At 41.6% G+C, this 19,110-nt stretch overlaps 1 protein-coding gene across 1 annotated transcript; it reads right to left on the bottom strand.

Annotated features, from left to right (window-relative positions):
- Nucleotides 1-6,526: 6,526 nt before the first annotated feature.
- Nucleotides 6,527-15,931, bottom strand: Sfpq (splicing factor proline and glutamine rich). The gene is made up of 10 exons (XM_090335259.1): nucleotides 15,022-15,931; nucleotides 14,234-14,422; nucleotides 13,464-13,765; nucleotides 13,278-13,373; nucleotides 11,332-11,528; nucleotides 11,159-11,243; nucleotides 10,746-10,863; nucleotides 10,050-10,098; nucleotides 9,846-9,967; nucleotides 6,527-7,502 (listed from the first exon to the last, which is right to left on the bottom strand). The coding sequence occupies exons 1-10, from the start codon at nucleotides 15,829-15,831 to the stop codon at nucleotides 7,365-7,367; spliced, it is 2,106 nt and encodes a 701-aa protein (XP_090191385.1). The 5' UTR covers nucleotides 15,832-15,931; the 3' UTR covers nucleotides 6,527-7,364.
- Nucleotides 15,932-19,110: the final 3,179 nt, after the last annotated feature.

Raw genomic sequence — 19,110 nt, 5'->3', positions numbered from 1 at the left:
GCACATGCTGCCATACATAGATGAAAATAACCTGTTGAAATTGGAGGATGATGTTTGGATGAACGAGAGTGATGAAGATAAGTTTGACTGGAATAGACTATATATATTGTGTGGAAATTCACAAGGAATAAATATACTCTTGGCCCCTGACAACTACTAAGTTTTTAAAAAGTTCTATGTCGCAGGCTTTGTTGGCTCACACATATAATCCTAGCTACTCAGGAGGCTGAGATCTGAGGATCAAGGTTCCAAGCCATCCTGGGCACTGAAGTATGGTGAGACTCATCTCCAATTAACCACCAGAAAACCAAAGTGGCACTGTGGTTCAAGGGGTAAGACAGTACCCTTGAGCTGAAGAGCTCAGGGACAACATCCAGGCTCAGAATTCGAGCATCACAACCGACAAAAAAATTAATAAATTAAAAAAGTTTATGTTGCCAGATGATAGGTTATGGTTTGAAGCCAGACCAGCAGCCTGAGAAAGTCTGTGAGACTTATTTCCAGTTAAGCCCCAAAAAGCCAGAACTTGAAGCTGTGGCTCAAGTGTTAACAGTATTATCTTTGAGCACAAAAGTACAGGGACAATCTCCAGCCCCTGAGTTCAGGCCCTAAGTTCTAGCACCAAATATAGTTTGACTTTCTAATGCAATGAATATGCTCTACTTCCTTACATAATTTTCCTTTCCTTCAGTGCTGTAAATGGAACCCAGGCTCCATTGCATGCTAGTTTGACAGTCACTCTTTTCACTGAGCCACACTACATGCTGAGTTCTTACACAATTTTGAAAAACAAAAAATAGGGCTACGTTGGGCACTGGTGCCCCACACCTGCAATCCTAGCTACTTAATTTAGAAGTCCATGAAACTTAGCTCCAAATAACGATTAAAAGCTAGGGGTAGGTAGAGATATGTCTTCAGTGGTAGAGTACAAGCCCAGAGCAAAAAATACTTCAAGGATAGTGCCCAGGCCTTGCGTTCAAGCCCCATTACTGGCACAAAATATGTAGACATCAAAGAACACACAAATTTCATTTCAGTAAAGTCAAATTACCTCTACTCAATAGAAGACAAGTCCAAAATCTGCTAGCCTTTAAGATGTCTAGACACTTGCCGGGCACGGTGGCTCATGCCTGTAATCCTAGGTACTCAGAGGCTGAAATCTGAGGATTTCAGTTTAAAGCCAACCCAGGCACTAAAGACCCTGAGACTCTTATCTCCAATTAACCACTAGAAAATGGAAAGTGGAGCTGTGATTCAAGGGTTAGGGTAGGGTAGGGTGGTAGCCTTGAGCTGAAGAGCTCAGGGACAATGCCTAGGCCCAAAATTCAAGCCCCATGATCGACCACCACCAAACAAAAAAAGACACTTACTCGAAGTGAATGAGCACTCCTGTGTATCAGCCAACATCAACCATTCTCACCTAAAGAATAATAAGAAAAAGTTAATATGAAAGACAAAGGTTGAAAATAAAGGCCTGAAAATGCTACTTCAAAACTTAAAGAGTAAAATTGCAGAGATAAAGATTGGGATAAGTTACAGCATTTAAAAAAAAAAAAAAGGAAGAAACTTCACCAGGGGGAGGGGGGAATCTATTATTCTTTATGTAAGCATTAAAGACACTAAAATGAGAATGAAAAGTCTGTCTTCTTTAAAATGCAAAAGCCTAACTATTTTCACCAATCTAAGCACAAAGTAGTTTGACTGCAACTCCAAATATACTATCCCTTATGTGAAGGTGTGTGACAACATCTACCTTTCTGAATGAGTTTTATCAGCTCTTTTTCAGATGAAAGCACATATTCCCTACTCCCATATTCAAGGGTGTCTTCCATTCTCGGTGGGCTAACCACCTGCAGTAGGAGTATTCCAAGATTTCACTCCCTTCCCACAGCACACAGCACTGCAGTTCTTTCCCTGCAACTCTATGCATTTGTACCTTACCCTGCAAGCCCTGAGTTTTAAGCCTAGAGTAGGGAAGCTAACACCCTGGAACAGCAAGGAAACCACGTGTTTCTGAGGGAGAAGACATTTATTTTCACTATATACCTGGCACAGTGCAAAAGAAACAGAAAGATCAGCCTTACGAGTTCCAGGTTTCTCTTCCTCCCTATATCATTACTGCCACCCGTATAAATGAAATACAATTCCCTGTTGCACATGTACCATCCATAAGGGATACTATATCGTTTTTCATTTTCTCCCGTTCTCCAGATTAAGCCTATTCTATGTCCAGTCCCTTTTTTCATCCTCAATGGAGAAAAAAGAAAACCAACCCCCAAACCCTCCTTTTCAGCACTAGTGTTCAAAAGCGACATTTTTATGGTTGTATCAGGAACTGTGAAATCTTCCCAGTTGAATCTAAAAAATTGCCAATCATTATCTAGCAGCAATGACAGATGATTAGAGCAATCAAAATCCTCGGAATTCTTTCCTTATAGGCAGCCATTTAAAAACTGCACTAGCTGATACCCCTAATCATGATCAGATAAAACCAAAACGAAGTGAAGGCCCAGAACAGACACCCCAGCTATCTAAAAACCTGTCCAAAATCATTAAGAAGGCAGTGAATGCAGGACTGTATATCATGTCACTGCAGCTGACAATGATTAACAATGACACATGCAACCCCCATTAAGGTTAAAAGTCCAAAACTAGTCACACGCATCTCTACTGGGGAAGTGAGACTGCTGTGCATACTTTGTAGGTTGCAACCTCCTGTGATGACCCATCACACTTTTTTCATCTTTCATAAAGCACTGGCTTATGTTCCAAGGGCCTAACAGTTACGAGAATACATTCTGGCATCACACCTCTGAACTTAAAAGACTTCTCCAAGAAAATAAAATTTTAATTTAACGAGAAAAATTATGAAATACAATGCAAGCACCTCAGCATATAGCATCATTACTGAAACCCACTTAAATCCCAGCTTTTTGAGTGGTTTTTAAAAAAAACCCACTGTAACTCTAGGTTTACAATTTATAATTACACACAAATAAAAATCAAGTCAATGGTTTGTCATCCTCATGTGCAAAAGCTTATAATAAGCTTAAACAAAAACAAAATCACTCCCATACCCAATCATGTTCCTTTTGTCCATGTATTGTGCCAAGTCCGAAAAGAAATGAATCTGACTAGTAAGAAACCTTTTTATTTCTGAGCACAAACTAAGCCACGGAAGCAAGCACTAGCCACCAATTTAATGGATTATATACAGGAAATCCCCACCCATCAGGGTCCATCTATGCAGGTTAGTGAATACTCATGTCACTAATACTGAGCATTGTTTAATCTACATTATATTTATGGAGAAGCTAGACTAGTCACCATTTGCTTCTTTTCTCTATGAAAAGACAAAAAGTTTGTTTCCTTGAATGGACTTCATATGTAAGTACAAATCTGCCCCCACCCTGTGACTTGGTTGCCAAAGAGCAAGCTGCTTTCTTTGCACAGTGAAAGAAAAATCCTATTGTCAGGAAGTTTTCACCAGCGTTTATACAAAGTAAAATCAAGCTTTACAGGTGTAAATGAGAGCCATTTCTCATGTCTAGCTAAAAAAAAAAAAAAAAAAAAAAAAAAAAACAGTTCAAAGACCAAAGCTGAATTGAGGTCTGGAACAACAAATGATGCAAAGTATGAAGTTCTAAGCAACAAAAGATGCTTTTCAAGGCTTGTTGTTTTCCTGTCATTAAACATTCATTTTGGGACTGTAGAATCACAACCCTAAAACTAAGGGAGGCATGCTCAAAAAAAGCTACTCTGAACAAATGCAGTCGCTACAGAATACGACGAAGTTTTATGTTTGGGAATCACTCCCAACTGTTGGCCAAGTCCATGTTTCACACCACTTCCCCAAATTTAGTGTACAAACATAGACAAGTCTTCCCATCTAATCCCAAGTTAGTAAGTAACGGAGATGTTCCCAGGAAGCCCATGTTTGAAGGAAAAAAAAATCCTATTACAAAAAAGCCCTGTCAGTTCACTCCATCTGGAGAACAATGAATCAAGTATGCATAATAAAATTAGACATTGCTGACCTATGTATGAGGTCAGTTTGCTACACTCAGGACTAATTATCACATCCTATACAGCCCATTATCAAGGTGTTATGAGCACCCTAGTTTCCAAGTATGGTTTGGTTCCCTCTCCCCCATACACCACTGGTGTATACCATGTTGTTTTCACATACAATGCAACTAAAAGAAAACCACACAACTCAAGATATACCAAAGAATCAAGTTTGTACTTTTTTATCTCAGAACTGCAACAGCACCACATTCTGCCTCGGCAATTACAGCTCTACCCCAAGACCCACGCAGTTTTTGATAAGCTAAGCTTTATCATACAAGTGTTAGGTGCTGCACTGTAATTTCATTGTCAGAAGTGTGATGTCAGAATGCCCACGGAATAAAAGTACATAGCAAGTCACCAAGTTAGATTATATTGCTTGTTACCTACCTGTATGCAGTCGGCAATGAGAATCTTGGAGCAAGCAGGAATACTACATCCGGGTCCTAATGTCCATTGCCATTTGCGGTACTACGTTCCTCACAGTTACGCACTGCAGAAATGCTGGCTAAATGCAGTTATGTAGCAGGCCACTACTTTAATAGTGCATTATTGCAGTCCAAGAACACCACAAAACATTCCGCCACAACTTTATGGCTTACCCCAAGCCAAGTATCTACATTTTTATATGCCATAAATATGCCACTAATAAAATTTCACAGGCGTAACATTACAATTTCCCAAATTATGTTTATAATTAGTGCTATAACTTATCTACAGAGTAGTAGTGGGTTTTATAGCACTTAGGCATTTAATTTTCTAGGCAGAAAAAGACTATGGTTTTACTAATATGAGCCAATAGATTAAGCTTGTAAGATATACCTACTTAACACTAGTTTCTTAGAGAATGCAATACGTAAAGATGAGGAGAAATGTTTTAAAAGTGTTCCTCTTAAATCAAAATTATGAGAGAAAGAAGAGGAAGTAAGGGCAGGTGGTTTCTTCAAATGAGAAAACTAAAATAGTTCCAATTATTCCCTTCCCTTTCCCACCCTAAGTTCATTATCAACTTTTAGGAAACTACTCTTTAAGATGGTTTAAATTCATATTACAATACTATCATATACAAAACTATCATATATCCAAGACTTGTTCAAAGTCTATCTGAATAGCTTACAGCCCTTGGTACACTGTTTCAGTGATGAAGTTAAATGTGTTGATACTAAGCATTATTTGCTAAACAATGTTTAGCATTTCTACAGCCCACAGTGAGGCTATCAAAAGCCACAACTTTTCAGCAGATTATCCATTAGCTTCCTTCACCACTCTTCAAAGGTATAGTACTACCAAAAGAGCTTATTTTAGGGGTTTGTGCCAGCATCCCTTATAAAGAAAGGCATGTAATCTGAAAAATAAACTGAAACATTAATTTTATAGGCAGATTTTCCCATCTCCCTTCCAGCCCCCACCCACATACATTTCAAGTTCAACCCTGTGGGTGTCCCATGAACACCCATGATCTTGTCTTTAGAGTCCCGATCATACAATTCAACCAAATTGTAATGGACTCCTTTCAGATCATGACTCTTGTTTCCATACAGAAAAATCTCACATCACCAGTTGGGGCCAAACTTTTCTTACTGAAATATTTAGGGTAAAACTGATTTCTATGTGTTGGTGAGTAGAAATGAGTGTATCTGATAAGGAGAGTCTCTCCCTTACTTAGCACACCATGGACCTGTCAGTCATACAACCAGAATTTGGTTACATGCTTTATAATCCACTAGGTGTTTTACTTAATTATCTTATTCCTATTCAGAAAGTACTCAATTATTTCCTTTTGTAGTCAGGCACAATACTAAACTGCAACATGTTAGCAAAGATTTTAGAATTTTTCTTTGGCCAATTAGCACCACAAACAGGTGAAAACGATGAAGTCATTTCACAGTCAACATTCTATAATGTACAGACTTGAATGGAAACGTAACTAAAAACAAAGCCAAACCATTCAGTTACTTTGCCTACTGAGGCAAATTGTTTCTCTATCTGGGAAGGAAATCAAGCTCCCATTGCACTAACAGACCAACAGTAAGCAATCTAATGTTGAGTCAAAAAGTCTTTGTTCTAATGCAAGGATATTCAATGAAGTTGGCAATTAGCTGACAACACCATCGAAAGAATCCAAAGCTTTATGGTGGGAAGAAGGGGTATTTGTATTACGTGCCATTAGTAGCAAGTCTCTCCAGATTCAGTACTACATCAAAAAAGAAATGATTTAAAACTAGGGAACAAAAAAGTTTTAAAGATGATTGCCTGCAAATCTATTAAGATACTGCCTCTTAAGAATTAAGAATCAATCGCTTTCATAATTCTGCAGATTTTGCCCAACAAAAGTAGCATGAGGAAATATAAGAGTACAAATGTGAAGAGCTAAACCTACTTTGTAAGTATCTAAATCTTACTTTCAAGTTGAATTTTTCCACCATCTTTTATAAATCACTTGAATACATGAAAAGACTTCCATGTTTAACAATCTTTAATTCAAATGCAAAAGTTCAGTACAAGCCATTTTGTAGGGCTTGGGAATTCCTTCTTTTAAAAACAAGAATAGGGGAAATGCAACAAAATGGTATTTCTACTTTTCAAAAACTTTCAAAGAAAGGGTAGATCACAGGGCCATCAAAGATCCATTTAACCAAACCCACTTTCTCCCCCTACCAATAAGCTTATACCCATTCCATACACATATTCCTGAATGAAGATTTACAGTTCAGCTTTGCTTACATAACCATTAAAAAATTACTTAGCACCAGCTTGCTTCCTATAATGCCAAACAAATAGTGAGCTATTTTGAGATGCATTTCTTTTTAAAATAAGAGGGCAGTTCTTTGTAGAAAGCAATGCTTAAGCTTCCAGATACATTTCCCAGAAACGGCATATGCCATTCAAAGGCCTAGACACTCTCATGCTTTCAAAGTGGAATACCTAGCCTAATGTGCATAGAAGCATGAATGGCAAAGTTGAAGATCAGTATTAACTATGTTTTCTATTTATTTGAAGCACAGTAAAAAAAAATTGGTACACTTTGGAAATTCAGTGGCACAAGGTACACTGCCATTAACTTGAGGAACATTATACATTTTAAAAAAAGAAATAAAAGGAAAAAATTTTTCTCCTGTTTTGAACACTGCATTACATAATTTTACCTGCCCAAACAGACCATTTACAAATATCAGGTCAATAAACTGCTAACATCCATAAAAAGGTAGCTTTCTTACTAAAATGCAAGAATTTAAAAGTGGTATCTAAACAAGAAAAGACAAAAACAAACTGGAATGAAAGCCTAGATATCACATCTAAAATCGGGGCTTTTTGTTTGGACCTTCATACTCTTCTCTCCCTCTACCATATCCTGCTGGAGTTCCAGGCCCCATTCCTCTAGGACCCTGTCCACCCACAGGCCCCGCACCTCCCTGCCCAAAGCGCTCAGTACGCTATTGGAACAGTAATGAACAGTTCATTATATGTAGTTGATGTCCATGTGTGTTAAGTAAATATTTTAGAAGGTTCCGTAGTCAACGTTCGTCGATACAATCACCAATGAGTCGATCCACAGGTACCGGGAACATAGAAAGGAAAAAAGGGTAATTTGAAAATTAGTTTAAGATAATACATGCCTTGTGGTATGTTCCCACTTGAGCCATTCTCATACACCTGTTTCAAAGAACAGATCTTCCCTGTAGTGCTAAAAAATTTAAGAATTAGTGCAGATGTGAAAATCCATTCCAAAATGAGTTCTAAGAAATTTCACATCAGATTAATCCACTGAATCACCTGCAAACTCACTTTCAAGGTCTCAACCAAAAAATTTAATCTCCAGGTAAGCCTAAGAAGCCCAACCAGACCAGTCAATTCACTGAAGTGACAAAAGACCTACTCACCAGTTAGTGGCATGTGCTGCTTAAGAAACCTTGTGCTTTTTTCAAGAACTTAAGACAAATCTGCAAAGTTGCAGAAATCTTAAAAGGTTCAATCTTTTTAATAAAATGCTATTGACTACAAAAAAAGAAAAGGCATAAAAATCTGGATTTCGGCACAGTAACTTTGATCAAAAAACTTATTATTGCCAAAGTATCTCAACAAGTATATCACAACTTCAGAGCCATCACTATAAAGCCAGAGACAATTTGTGTTCACAGTACTATTCCTGCATTGTTGCAAACTGACTGAATATACAGCCCATCTGTAACAGTCCAACTTTTTCCTTAGAACTTTTTGGAAAGTACACTAACAGTTCGTTATGATTCTATGTTTTTAGGTTATCTCCCCCAAACAGCCTAATACCAAGCTAAAGTGACTGCAAACAAGCTGTGCACTTCGTTATTCCAGCTAGTTTCAGGTATTTCTACAGGTAAACTAGAAATACATCTACCTAAACAGATCTCTGCAGATATGCAAGCACAGCAATCTACACTATCATTTCAAACTCCATTTTAAATAGTCCAGCTACCTGAGTATGATTCCAAAGAAAAATCAAAAATGGCATCAAGATTTAACTGTTCCTATACACTCAGCATTTTTTTAAACAAAATACTCTAGAATTACAGGGAGACTAAATTTCAATCTTTCAGTCTTATTATTCTTTACATCTCAAAGAGGTAAAACCAGAAAATGTGAGGGTTTGGGGATTGTTATTTTAACAGCTAAGAGCTGTTAAGACTATAAACCTGTATAGACAGATACAGAACCTAACTGTGTAGGAACATCATGTTAAACTAGTTTAGAAAACGGATATATACCTAACAATCTCTAATTTGCAGGAAGCACCTAAACCATGTTGCCCACATTAAAATTTTAATTTGATGAAGGCTAATCAAGAGTACATTTAACCCAACCAGCTATTTTTCACTTCAAACTTTTAATACTCGTAAGGCTTTATTTAAGTCATTTTTATATAGTCTCATAGTAAACCCTGTTTCTATTGGTGCTCCTTTAACCCAAAGCCTGTAGTTGAACTAATATTCAATTCAGCTGTAAAAATGCACTCTTAACCCACCAAAATTCAGTCCTGAAAATTTTTAAAACTCTAATACAGCCACTCATAACAAAATTCACTCAATTGTTCTTAAAGCACCTGACAGACTATCTGTACCACTATAACACATCAAGGAAGTTCAGATCAAATGCACACAATTAGTATGCTTTTAAATTATTGTCTTTTGCTACACTGTTTCATAATACAGATGTCCATTTATTTTAGAAAGTGTACCTACAGACAGGCCCAACAGGTGGAAAACGACGGAGTCAAAACACTAACCAGTTCCCTTTTTGTTGGATAGAAACCACACCAAATATAGGTCAAAGTCCTATATAGCACTAAAACATGCCTAAAGCTACAAGTCTGATTCCTACTATGGCAAATGCCAGCTTTAAAAAAAAAAAAGAAAAAGTTTGCCATTTCATTACTCTCATTTGAGTGTAGGAAACTCATATACAATATCTAGCACCTAGAATTTGGATTTGCCATGCACTGGAGATTCAATAGTGCACAAGCAATAAAATGGGGGAAAAAAAAAACCCACCTTAATCTACTTATTGCCCAAGGTAATTCCACATACTAACAGCATTGACTCCTCACTGGTAACCAGGTCTGTTTAGGTTACCACACAATTCTACATTGCCAAAGTATACCTCAGTATTATGTTTACATGATAGGGGGAACCAAGAGGTCCAGTCACCTACTTAAAAAAAAGAAAAAACAAACAAACAAAAAATAAGACGTGTGAGTCATGAAATTGAGAATTTCCTTTTGACTAATGTCCCACAGGATACATTACCATGTCGCTTCCCATCATGGAACCACTCATGGTTGCTGGTGGAACGCCAGGGTTAGCTTCATAACCTATGCCACCACCACCACCTAGAGGTGGAAATTTCTGGCCTCCTGAACCATAGGGATCTAGAAAACAAACATGGTGGTCAGAATGCCAATAGAATACTGTTCTCTCTGATGATACTAGTAATTTAACTTTCATACTCACCTCCCATGTTCATTGCTCCTCCACCACCCATTCTCATGTCTCTTTCTCTCTGAAAGAAAACATTTCTTTCATTACTTTGCACTACCCACATTATTTTAAGACCTAAGAAAATCTCTGTAAGGCTTAAAACTTAATCTAATTAATCTGAGCACTAGTATCTCTTATCTGTAGTCCTAGTTCCTCAGGAGACTGAGACCTGAGGATCATGGTTGGAAGCTGATCTAGTAAGTAGGACACTTATTTCCAATAGATGCTACACAAAAGAAGCTAGAAGTAAAGCTGTGGCTCAAAAGCCTTGAGCACAAATGCTCAGAAAAATAGCACCGAAGTCCTGATTTCAAGCCCCAGAATTGGCAAAAAATAAACTTATTAAACGTCTGACTCAGTCAAATCTCAACTTATACAGGAGACTAAAACCTATGGCAATCAAAAACAACACATGGAGAGAGTAATTACTGTGCCAGGTTTGCTTGCTCAGTTGGTATCAACCCCTTGAGCCATGTCTTGGCTTTGAAGTTGGCCTTAACTCTTACTCAATTCTGTAAACTTTAGCCTCTCAAGTAGCTAATTGCAGGAGACCCCCGCTGCCTAGTGTTCATCCAGCAAGATTTTACATTTAACTGAGTAAAATTTTACTCTAGATACCTACAAGTTCTGTAGATAACTCCAGTTAGATTGCAATAAAACCTAACTTACTGGATCCATGTAGCCCATCCGGCTATAACTTTCCTCTCTTTGGCGTCTCATTTGTTCTTCCATCTCCCGTTGGCGAATCATCATCTCTTCTTCCCTTCTACGCCGTTCCTCCTCTTGCCTAGGAGTATTTATCAGGTTATAAATCAAACTTTCATTCACATGTTTTAAATTTGTCTTGAAAAAAAGAATCTTAGGAAATCTAAGACTTTCCCTACCTTGACAAAAGTCTAGAAGCAGTGCTAACTTGCATCTGGCAAATAAATTAAGCTCTACTACTGAAAATTACAAGTTTATCTTTTTTTTAATACCAGTACTGGATCTCAAGGCCAATATTCTACCACCTACGGTTCCTTCAGTGCATTTTATTTCCTACATTACACTTATACTAGCACAGTGGTTTGTTTGTTTTTTACCTTAATTGCATTTCTTTACGTTTCTGCATTTCTTGATTGTGAAGTTCTTCCATACGTCTTAACTCTTCCTGGCGTCTCATCAAATCTGGAAATCATTTTGGAATTTTATTTAAGAGGTTCTGATGAGTTCAAAAACAACAGATCATATAATAGTAAAATCTAGTTTCTTTTACCCTGGCGCAAAAGATTTGCCTGGTGTTCATGATAAGCATCTTCCATTTCACTTTCCAACTTATCTTTTGCATCCTTCATATTTTTTTCAACTTGTTCCCTTTGTTGTTTCTCCATTTCATCCAAAGACTTCCATCGCTGAGAATACTCATATTCAAATGTGCCATGCTGAGCAAAACGAGGAGGTGTTTCTCGCTCCCTGTCAACACACAAAACTTATATATAAACCAATATGAAGATGCAATGCTGCCTGATTCCACGTGGAGAAAGGGAGGAAACAAAATCCTAACCATTTTCCTGGTAGCCTAACGTCTCATTTTGTGGGCTCACACAAGCCTTGAACTTGCTGTCCTCCTGCCTTAAGACTCTAAACTTTGGCATTACAGATGTGTTCTATTATGCCAGAATTCCTGACCATGACTTGTTCATACAAGGAGCACAAAAGGTAAAAAAACACCTTGGCTCTCCATAGTAAATGCAATACTTCAAGAATGATATATCAACAAATCACACCCCTTGATTTGAGTTTCAGGTAATTACCTCTGCAAAACAACACATTATTGTTCTTGTAACTCGGGCCGGAGTTTGGCCTAGTGATACAGCGCTTGCCTAGCATGCACAAAAACTGGGGTTTGATTCCTCGGTAGCATATACATAGAAAAAAAGCTAGAAGTGGTGCTGAGGCTCAAGTGGTAGAGCTGTAGTCTTGAGAAAGCCCAAGGACAGTGCTTAGGCCCTGAGATCAAGTCCAGGAATGCCCCCCCCCAAAAAAAAGTTCTTATAATTCTTCAACCCCATCTTTCCACAATTTACATGTCTTATATCCTTGCTTATTGTCCTTCCTACTTATTAACACACAAAAAAGGTATAAATAACTTAGGCCACACCAACTCAATAAGGAGTTATTCACTTCTTGGGCAGGGCGGTAGCCTTGAGCTCAAGAGCTCAAGAGCTCAGGGACAGCAGCCAGGCCCAGAGTTCAAGCCCCATGACCAACCAAAAAAAAAAAAAAAAAAAAGGAATAAAGCCTGGCACAATGGTCCATAATTGTAATCCTAGCTACTCAGGAGGCTGAGATCTGAGGATCAAGGTTCAAAGCCAGCCAGGACACAAAAAAATCTGAGACTCACCTCCAATTAAACTCCGGATAAGGCAAGTGAGACTTAGCTCAATGGTAAGGCAGTAGCCTTGAGCTAGAGAGCTCAAGGACAGAGCCCAGGCCCACTTGAGCCATGGCTTCACTACCATCTTTTTTGGTCATTGTTGGTCAAGGGGCAAGAACTCAAGGCCTGAGCTCTTTTGCTCAAGGCTAGCACTCTACCATTTGAAGTACAGAGCCACTTCCAGCTTTCTCTGAGTAATTTATGGAGGTAAGAGTCTCATAAGACTTCCCAACACAGGCTGGCTTTGAACCCTGATTCTTAGATCTCGGCCTCTTGAGTTGCTATGACTGCAGGCCTGTGAACCACCAGCACTCAGCTCATTTCTAGTCCTCCCCACCTCCCCAGTCCTGGGCCATGAATTCAAGGCCTGAGCACTGTCCTTGAGGCTTTCTCAAGGCTATAACTGTACCACTGGAGCCATAGCACCATTTCCAGCTTTTTTTCCCTATATATGTGGTACCGAGGAATTGAACCTGGGTCTTTGTGCATGCTAGGCAAGCATTCTTACCACTAGGACAAACTCCCAGCGCCCACTTCTAGCTTTTCTGGTGGTTAACTGGAGATAGAGTCTCCTAGGCTTTCCTGTCTAGACTGGCTTCAGTGATCCTCAGATCTTAGCCTAAGTAGCTAGAGTTATAAGCAGAAGCACCAGGCAAGCTTGAGGTTTTTTTTTACTAAGCATGTACAAAAATAAATTTTAAAGACTATTCACATCAAGAATTTCTATCACTTAAGCAAAATTGGAAATTACTACAGTAATTACCAGGAAGTCTAATCAATCTTACTTTTGATACATGGGATTCTTCTGTGCAAGTTTTTCAGGAAGACCATCTTCATCATCTAGTTGTTCAAGTGGTTCCACAATGACTGGACGAGGAGTTCTAGTAACAAAAATGGATCCACCTTAACTTTGTTCTAGTTTTACTGCACAATTAATAAAAAAATTATAGAATCAACCAACGACAACTTACGTTGTCAGTAGGAAAACACCTTCACTGCATCTTTCAAATGCTTTTCTTGCTGCTGGCTTAGAAGCAAATTCAACAATGCCTTTCCCTGTAGATCTTCCACGATCATCCACAATTACAACAGCCCTTTCAATAGGACCAAATTGGCTAAAGGCTTCTTCCAACAGTTCATTGGAAACGTAAGGTGAAAGATTGCGAACAGAAAGGGCAGCAGCATGAGTAGCAAAGCGAACCCGAAGCTGTCTACCTCTCATGGGAGTATCATCAAGTTCAGCTTTAGCGATTTCAGCCAAGGCTCTAGATTCCTGTAAATATCAGACACTCAATTAACTCCAAAACTGCCTAATACTCTCAATGTCATAAGCTACCACCTACTCCCCTCTACCAAGTATAATATTTTCCCCATTCACACACATACTGAGTATAAAATTCTTACCCCTGCCCTCCTATTGGGTTATTTACAAATGTAAGAATTAAAAGGTTAAAGCACTCCACTGAGTGCTTGCCTGGCATGCACAAAGCCCTGAGTTTGATTCCTCAATACCATATACATAGAAAAAGCCAGAAATGGTGCTGTGGCTCGAACGGTAGAGCTCTAGCATTGAGAAAGCCCAAGGACAGCACTCAGGCCCTAAGTTCAAGCCCCATGACTGACTGGAAAAAAAGGTTAAAAGACTATTTTATCCTTCCTGCTTTAAAGTCATGCCATTGCAGAATACAAAACCAGACCCTCCCTTTTTAGTTGTGTAAAAGAAGCAATCAACTACACTCACAAGTTTAATAAACCCGAATCCTTTGCCTTTATTGATAAAAACTTCTCCTGGTTCTCCATATTTAGCAAACAGTCTTTTGAACTCATCTTCTGTAATATCAGCAGGTAGATTCCCAACAAACAATCGACAGCGCTGTGTGTATGTTTTCTCTCCAGGTCTCCTCAAGAGAGACAAGTTGGCTTTGAATCCCTAAAGGGAGGAAGGAAATTTTCAGACACCAACGACGAGCACAAAAAAACCCTCACAAAACACAACTCATTTGCCTTTCGAGAACTAGAGGTATGTATCCTCTACTATTTTTCTGTTCCATTTCAAGTCAAAACTAGGTCTACTGAACTTGAGAGATTTCCATCACTAGGCCGATCATTAAAAAGGAAGCCCAATTGTACAAAGACGCTCTAAACAATACACACAGATGATCGCACGGCACAGTTTATTAACAGCAATGATCAACTGCTTGCACAATCAAATTCTTCCCAGGCACCAGTAGCAGTCAGAAAAGGAAGCCGAAATGCTCGCTCTCCCACCGTACATCATTCATCTCTCCAACCAGCCCCAGCTCCGTTTCCAAGGCCTTCCTGAGCCTCGGGGCCTCCGTCCCGCCAGCCGCTGGCCCCAAAGCCAATCCCGGGCCGCCTGGAGGCCCCCGCCACCCGCACCTGCCCCACCCCCGCGAGCACGCGCAGCCGCCTTCCGGCCGCCGACAAAATGGAAGCCCGCGCGGCGCCCGGGGGAAGGGGGCGCCGCCATCTTAGGGGAACGGACGACCGCGTCTAGGAGCCACTCACCTCCGAGTCGGAGATCTTCTCCTCGCTGCGGCCTCCGGGCCCGCCGGGAGGGGGCCCCTGGTGGTGCTGCTGGTGGTAGGGCGGGTGGTGCTGGCGGCCGCCACGGGGCTCCCCGCCGCCTCGGTGCGGAGGTTTAGGGTGCCCGCCGGGCGTGCTCAGGCCCGGTCCGCCTCCGGGCTTGGGCCCCCCAGGCATTTTGCCGCCTTTGGGGCCGCCAGGCCCGGGCCCCTGCTTAGGCACTGGACCCGGACCTCCTGCGGGAGGAGGGGGCGGGCCCCCGGCCTGAGGAGGAGTAGTTGGGACCCCGCTGGTCGGCGTCGCCGGCGGAGGCGCCCCGGGGGGGGCCGAGGTGACCGCGGGCGGCGGGGTCGGGGTGGGGCCGGGCCCTGGCGGGGCGCCGCTGGTAGGAGGGGTGGCCGGCGGGGCCGAGCCTGCGGCCGGCGGAGCGCTGCCTACACCCGGCGCGGGGCCGGGCCCCTGAGGACCGACCGGTTTAGAGGCGTCCGGTGGTGGTGGCGGCGGCTGCTGATGAGGCGGCTGGTGCGGTGGCGGCTGCTGGTGCGGCGGTGGCTGCTGCGGCGGCGGCTGCTGCTGGGGTGGCGGCTGCTGTTGCTGCTGGTGCGGAGGAGGCGGCGGGATCGGAGGTTTGGGGCCTCCTGGGCCCGGGCCCATAGGGCCGCGGTTCTTGTTAAGGCCCATGCCTGGCGGCGGGGAGCGGAAGTCGTGAAGGCCTCCACGGCCACCGCCGCCTCCGCGCCGATGGAAGCCGCCACCGCCACCGCCGCGACTCCGGAACCGATCCCGAGACATGTCTGTGGTCAAGGGGCGGTCGAGGCAGAAGCGGAGAAGACGCGCTGGGAACGTGGAGGCCACCTTGTCTCACACAAAATGGCGGATGACACAAGCGGCGCGCCGCCTTTGTCCTCGCCTTATATAGGCCAGCTTGGTACGGTCCCGCCTACTACTCGATAGACAACTACCCTAGCCAATTGCAAGTACCGTACTTGATGACATTTAGTTGCGAACTGTAAGCCTTTCCTATTGGCTCCCTGATGGGAGGCGGGCGTAGGGGGTGGAGCTGAAATTTCCGGTGGACCAATGAGCGGAGAAGGAATTGATTATAGGCCACTGTGATTTGCTGGGAGAAATTTGAATGGGCTCGCCAGCGGGAGCAAATAAGCAGAATTTGATCAATTCTTGAGGTGAGAGGTGGGAGGTTAGAAGAGATCTTCTACTTTGTCTGTGTGTGTGTGAGTCTTGGGGCTTGAACTCAGCCTGGGAGCCGCCCCTGAGCTCTTCAGCTCAAGGTGACCGCCCTACCCTTGAGCCAAGCTCCACTTCCCTTTTCTAGAGGGTAATTGGAAATGAGTCTCGGGTCCTTTTGTGCCCAGGCTGACTTTGAACCTTGATCCTCAGAGTAGCTAGAATTACAGGTGTGACCCTCCGTGCCCGGCTTACCTTTACTTTTTTTTTTTCTTAAATATTGCTTTGGGGTTTTTTTTTGTTTGTTTTTTTTTTTATTGTTTTTTGTTTTTCGTTTTTAGTTTTTTTGGTGGGTCTTGGGGCTTGAACTCGGCCTGAGCGCCGTCCCTGGGCTCTTCAGCTCAAGGCTACCACTCTGCCCTTGAGCCAAGCCCCCTTCCCATTTTTTCTAGAGGTTAATTGGAAATGAGTCTCAGGTCCTTTTGTGCCCGGGTTTTGAACTTTGATCCTCAGATCTCAGCCTCCTTGAGTAGCTGGGATTACAGGCGGGAGCCACCACACCCGGCTTGCTGTTTTTTTTTTAATTATTGTTTTCTTAATTGCCTTTGGGAACACTATACTATTTCTGCCCAAATGTTCTCTATTTCTAAGTTACAAATTTAACGCCTGACATTTATCATATTTCATGCTGGATAACGAAATTAGGGAAAAACCACCCCCATTTCACGACACCCATACTGGTTTTATTTTGAAATTCCATAGGAGCACATTTGTTGTAGTTTAAATTATTGCATTCTGTTGAGAAGAAAAGAACTTTATTTATTTATTTTTGTCAGAACCTGAGGCTTGAACTCAGCCCTGCAGTCGCTGTCCTTGAGCGTTTTGCGCTCGAGGCTTGCGATCTCCCACTCAGACCCACAGTGCCACTGACAATTTTCTGGTTGCTCGTTGGCGATTATGAGCCTCACAGAGTGTTCTGCCCAGGTGGACCGCAAACCCCCTCCTCAGATCTCAGCCTCCTGTGCTACAAAAGAACTTTTTTTTTTTTTTTAAATCGGTCATGGGATTTGGACCCTGGGCCTGGGTGCTCTCCCTGAGCTCTTCAGCTCAAGGTTACCACCATACCCCTGGAGCTGCAGCACCACTTCCGGTGTTCTAGTGGTTAATTGGAGATAAGAGTCTCATGAACTTTCGTGCTCTGGCTGGTTTTGAACCTTGATCCCCAGATTTCACATCAGATAGGTAGGCAGATAGATGGATGGATGGATGGATGGATGGATGGATGGATGGATGGATGGATGGATACTTCAGCTACTTAGCTGAGATCTGGAGGATCCAAGTTAGTTCAAAGCCAACCCAAACAGAAATGTCTGTAAGACCCTATCTCCAATTAATCAGCAAAATTGCCAAACTTGTAAACATTGCTCAAGTGGTAGAGCACCTGGCATGAGAGAAGAGCAGAAAGTAGGAAAGTGGTACTGTTAGAGCTCAGAAACACTGCCCAGGCCCAGAGTTCAAGTCCCACAAGAAAGAAAGAAAGAAAGAAAGAAAGAAAGAAAGAAAGAAAGAAAGAAAGAAAGAAAGGAAGGAGAAAGAAAGGAAAGAAAGAGAAAGAAAGAAAGAGAAAGAGAGAGAGAGGGAGGGAGGGAGGGACAGAGACAGAGACAGAGAGGGGGGAGAGAGAGAGAGAGAGAGAGAGAAGAAAGAAAGAAAGAAAGAAAGAAAGAAAGAAAGAAAGAAAGAAAGAGAGAAAGAAAGAAAGAAAGAAAGAAAGAAAGAAAAGTAGCTATTAGCTCAACTCCTAGTACTGCCATAAACAAAGACCTTCAAATTGGGGTTAGGGATTTAGCTCAGTGGAAGAACACTTGCCTGGCATGTACAAAACCCTGAGTTCAGTTCTCCACTCTGGGGGGGGGGGGAGAAAAAACTCCAAATTGTTATTCAGTATGGTGTATCTAGACTTCTAAAAAAAAAAAAAAGAGTGTGAAGGCAAGTAGAGTTATGGGTGACAGGGCTGTTTGGGGACAAGAGCCAGGAGAAGATGAATATAGAAAGAATATTGTGTGTGTGAAAATAGAATCATTGTTAGTGGGTTTGTGGCTCAAATGGTAGTACTCTTTTCTTCAAAGTGAGAGGCACAATTAGGCAAGGCCACCAGTCTAAATCCCAGTTCTACAAGGGAAAAAAAAAACAACAACTACATACTTGTTAAAATTTGTTTTAAAAGGAGGAAGAGAAAAGATTGTAATTGATAAATTTTTTTACCCAATTACATAATATGTACTTATGGGAAATTACAGTGGAACTTTTGTCAGCAATTAATTTGTAATAGTAAAAATAAGAGGGGGAAAAAGCCCAACCCATTAAATGTTATTACTTTTTCACTATTTCTCAGTTTTGTTTTATTTTGTTTTTGCCGGCCCTGGACATTGAACTCAGGGCCTGAGCAATGTTCTTAGGCTTTTCTCATAGCTAGCGCTCTACCATTTGAACCACAGCACCTCTTCCAGCTTTTCTATGTATGTGGTACCAAGAAATCAAACATCAGTCTTCATGCATGGTAGGCAAAACTCCTAGCCTCAACTTTTTTTTTTTCTTGGTTGGTCATGGGGTTTGAACTTGGCCTGGATGCTGTTCCTGAGCTCTTCAGCTCAAGGCTACCACCCTACCCTTGAGCCAAGCCCCACTTCCCATTTTCTAGAGGTTAATTGGACATAAGAGTCTCAGGTCCTTTTGTGCCTGGGCTGGCTTTGAATCTTGATCCTCAGATCTCAGCCTCCTGAGTAGCTAGGATTACAGGCATGAGTCAATGGTTCCAGGCCCAGCTAATTTATTTTTTTTAACTTAGAAGATCTTACTGAATAACCCAGCCTAGCCTTAAACTCA

Source organism: Megascapheus bottae, chromosome 6, assembly GCF_031878675.1.
Source record: "Megascapheus bottae isolate mThoBot1 chromosome 6, mThoBot2.hap1, whole genome shotgun sequence".
NCBI lineage: Eukaryota > Metazoa > Chordata > Mammalia > Rodentia > Geomyidae > Megascapheus > Megascapheus bottae.
The sequence above is the reverse complement of the archived record's forward strand: the minus strand, read 5'-3'. Positions and strand labels throughout refer to the sequence as shown.

Bases quoted from the DNA above. Each gene is read 5' to 3' on its own strand.
- Sfpq (XM_090335259.1), bottom strand. From the start codon at position 15,831: ATGTCTCGGGATCGGTTCCGGAGTCGCGGCGGTGGCGGTGGCGGCTTC. The intron at 14,423-15,021 runs GTGAGTGGCTCC...TCCTCCCTTTAG, and splicing joins AGAAGATCTCCGACTCGGAG to GGATTCAAAGCCAACTTGTC. The intron at 9,968-10,049 runs GTGAGTATGAAA...TTTGTTTTCTAG, and splicing joins AGGAGCAATGAACATGGGAG to ATCCCTATGGTTCAGGAGGC.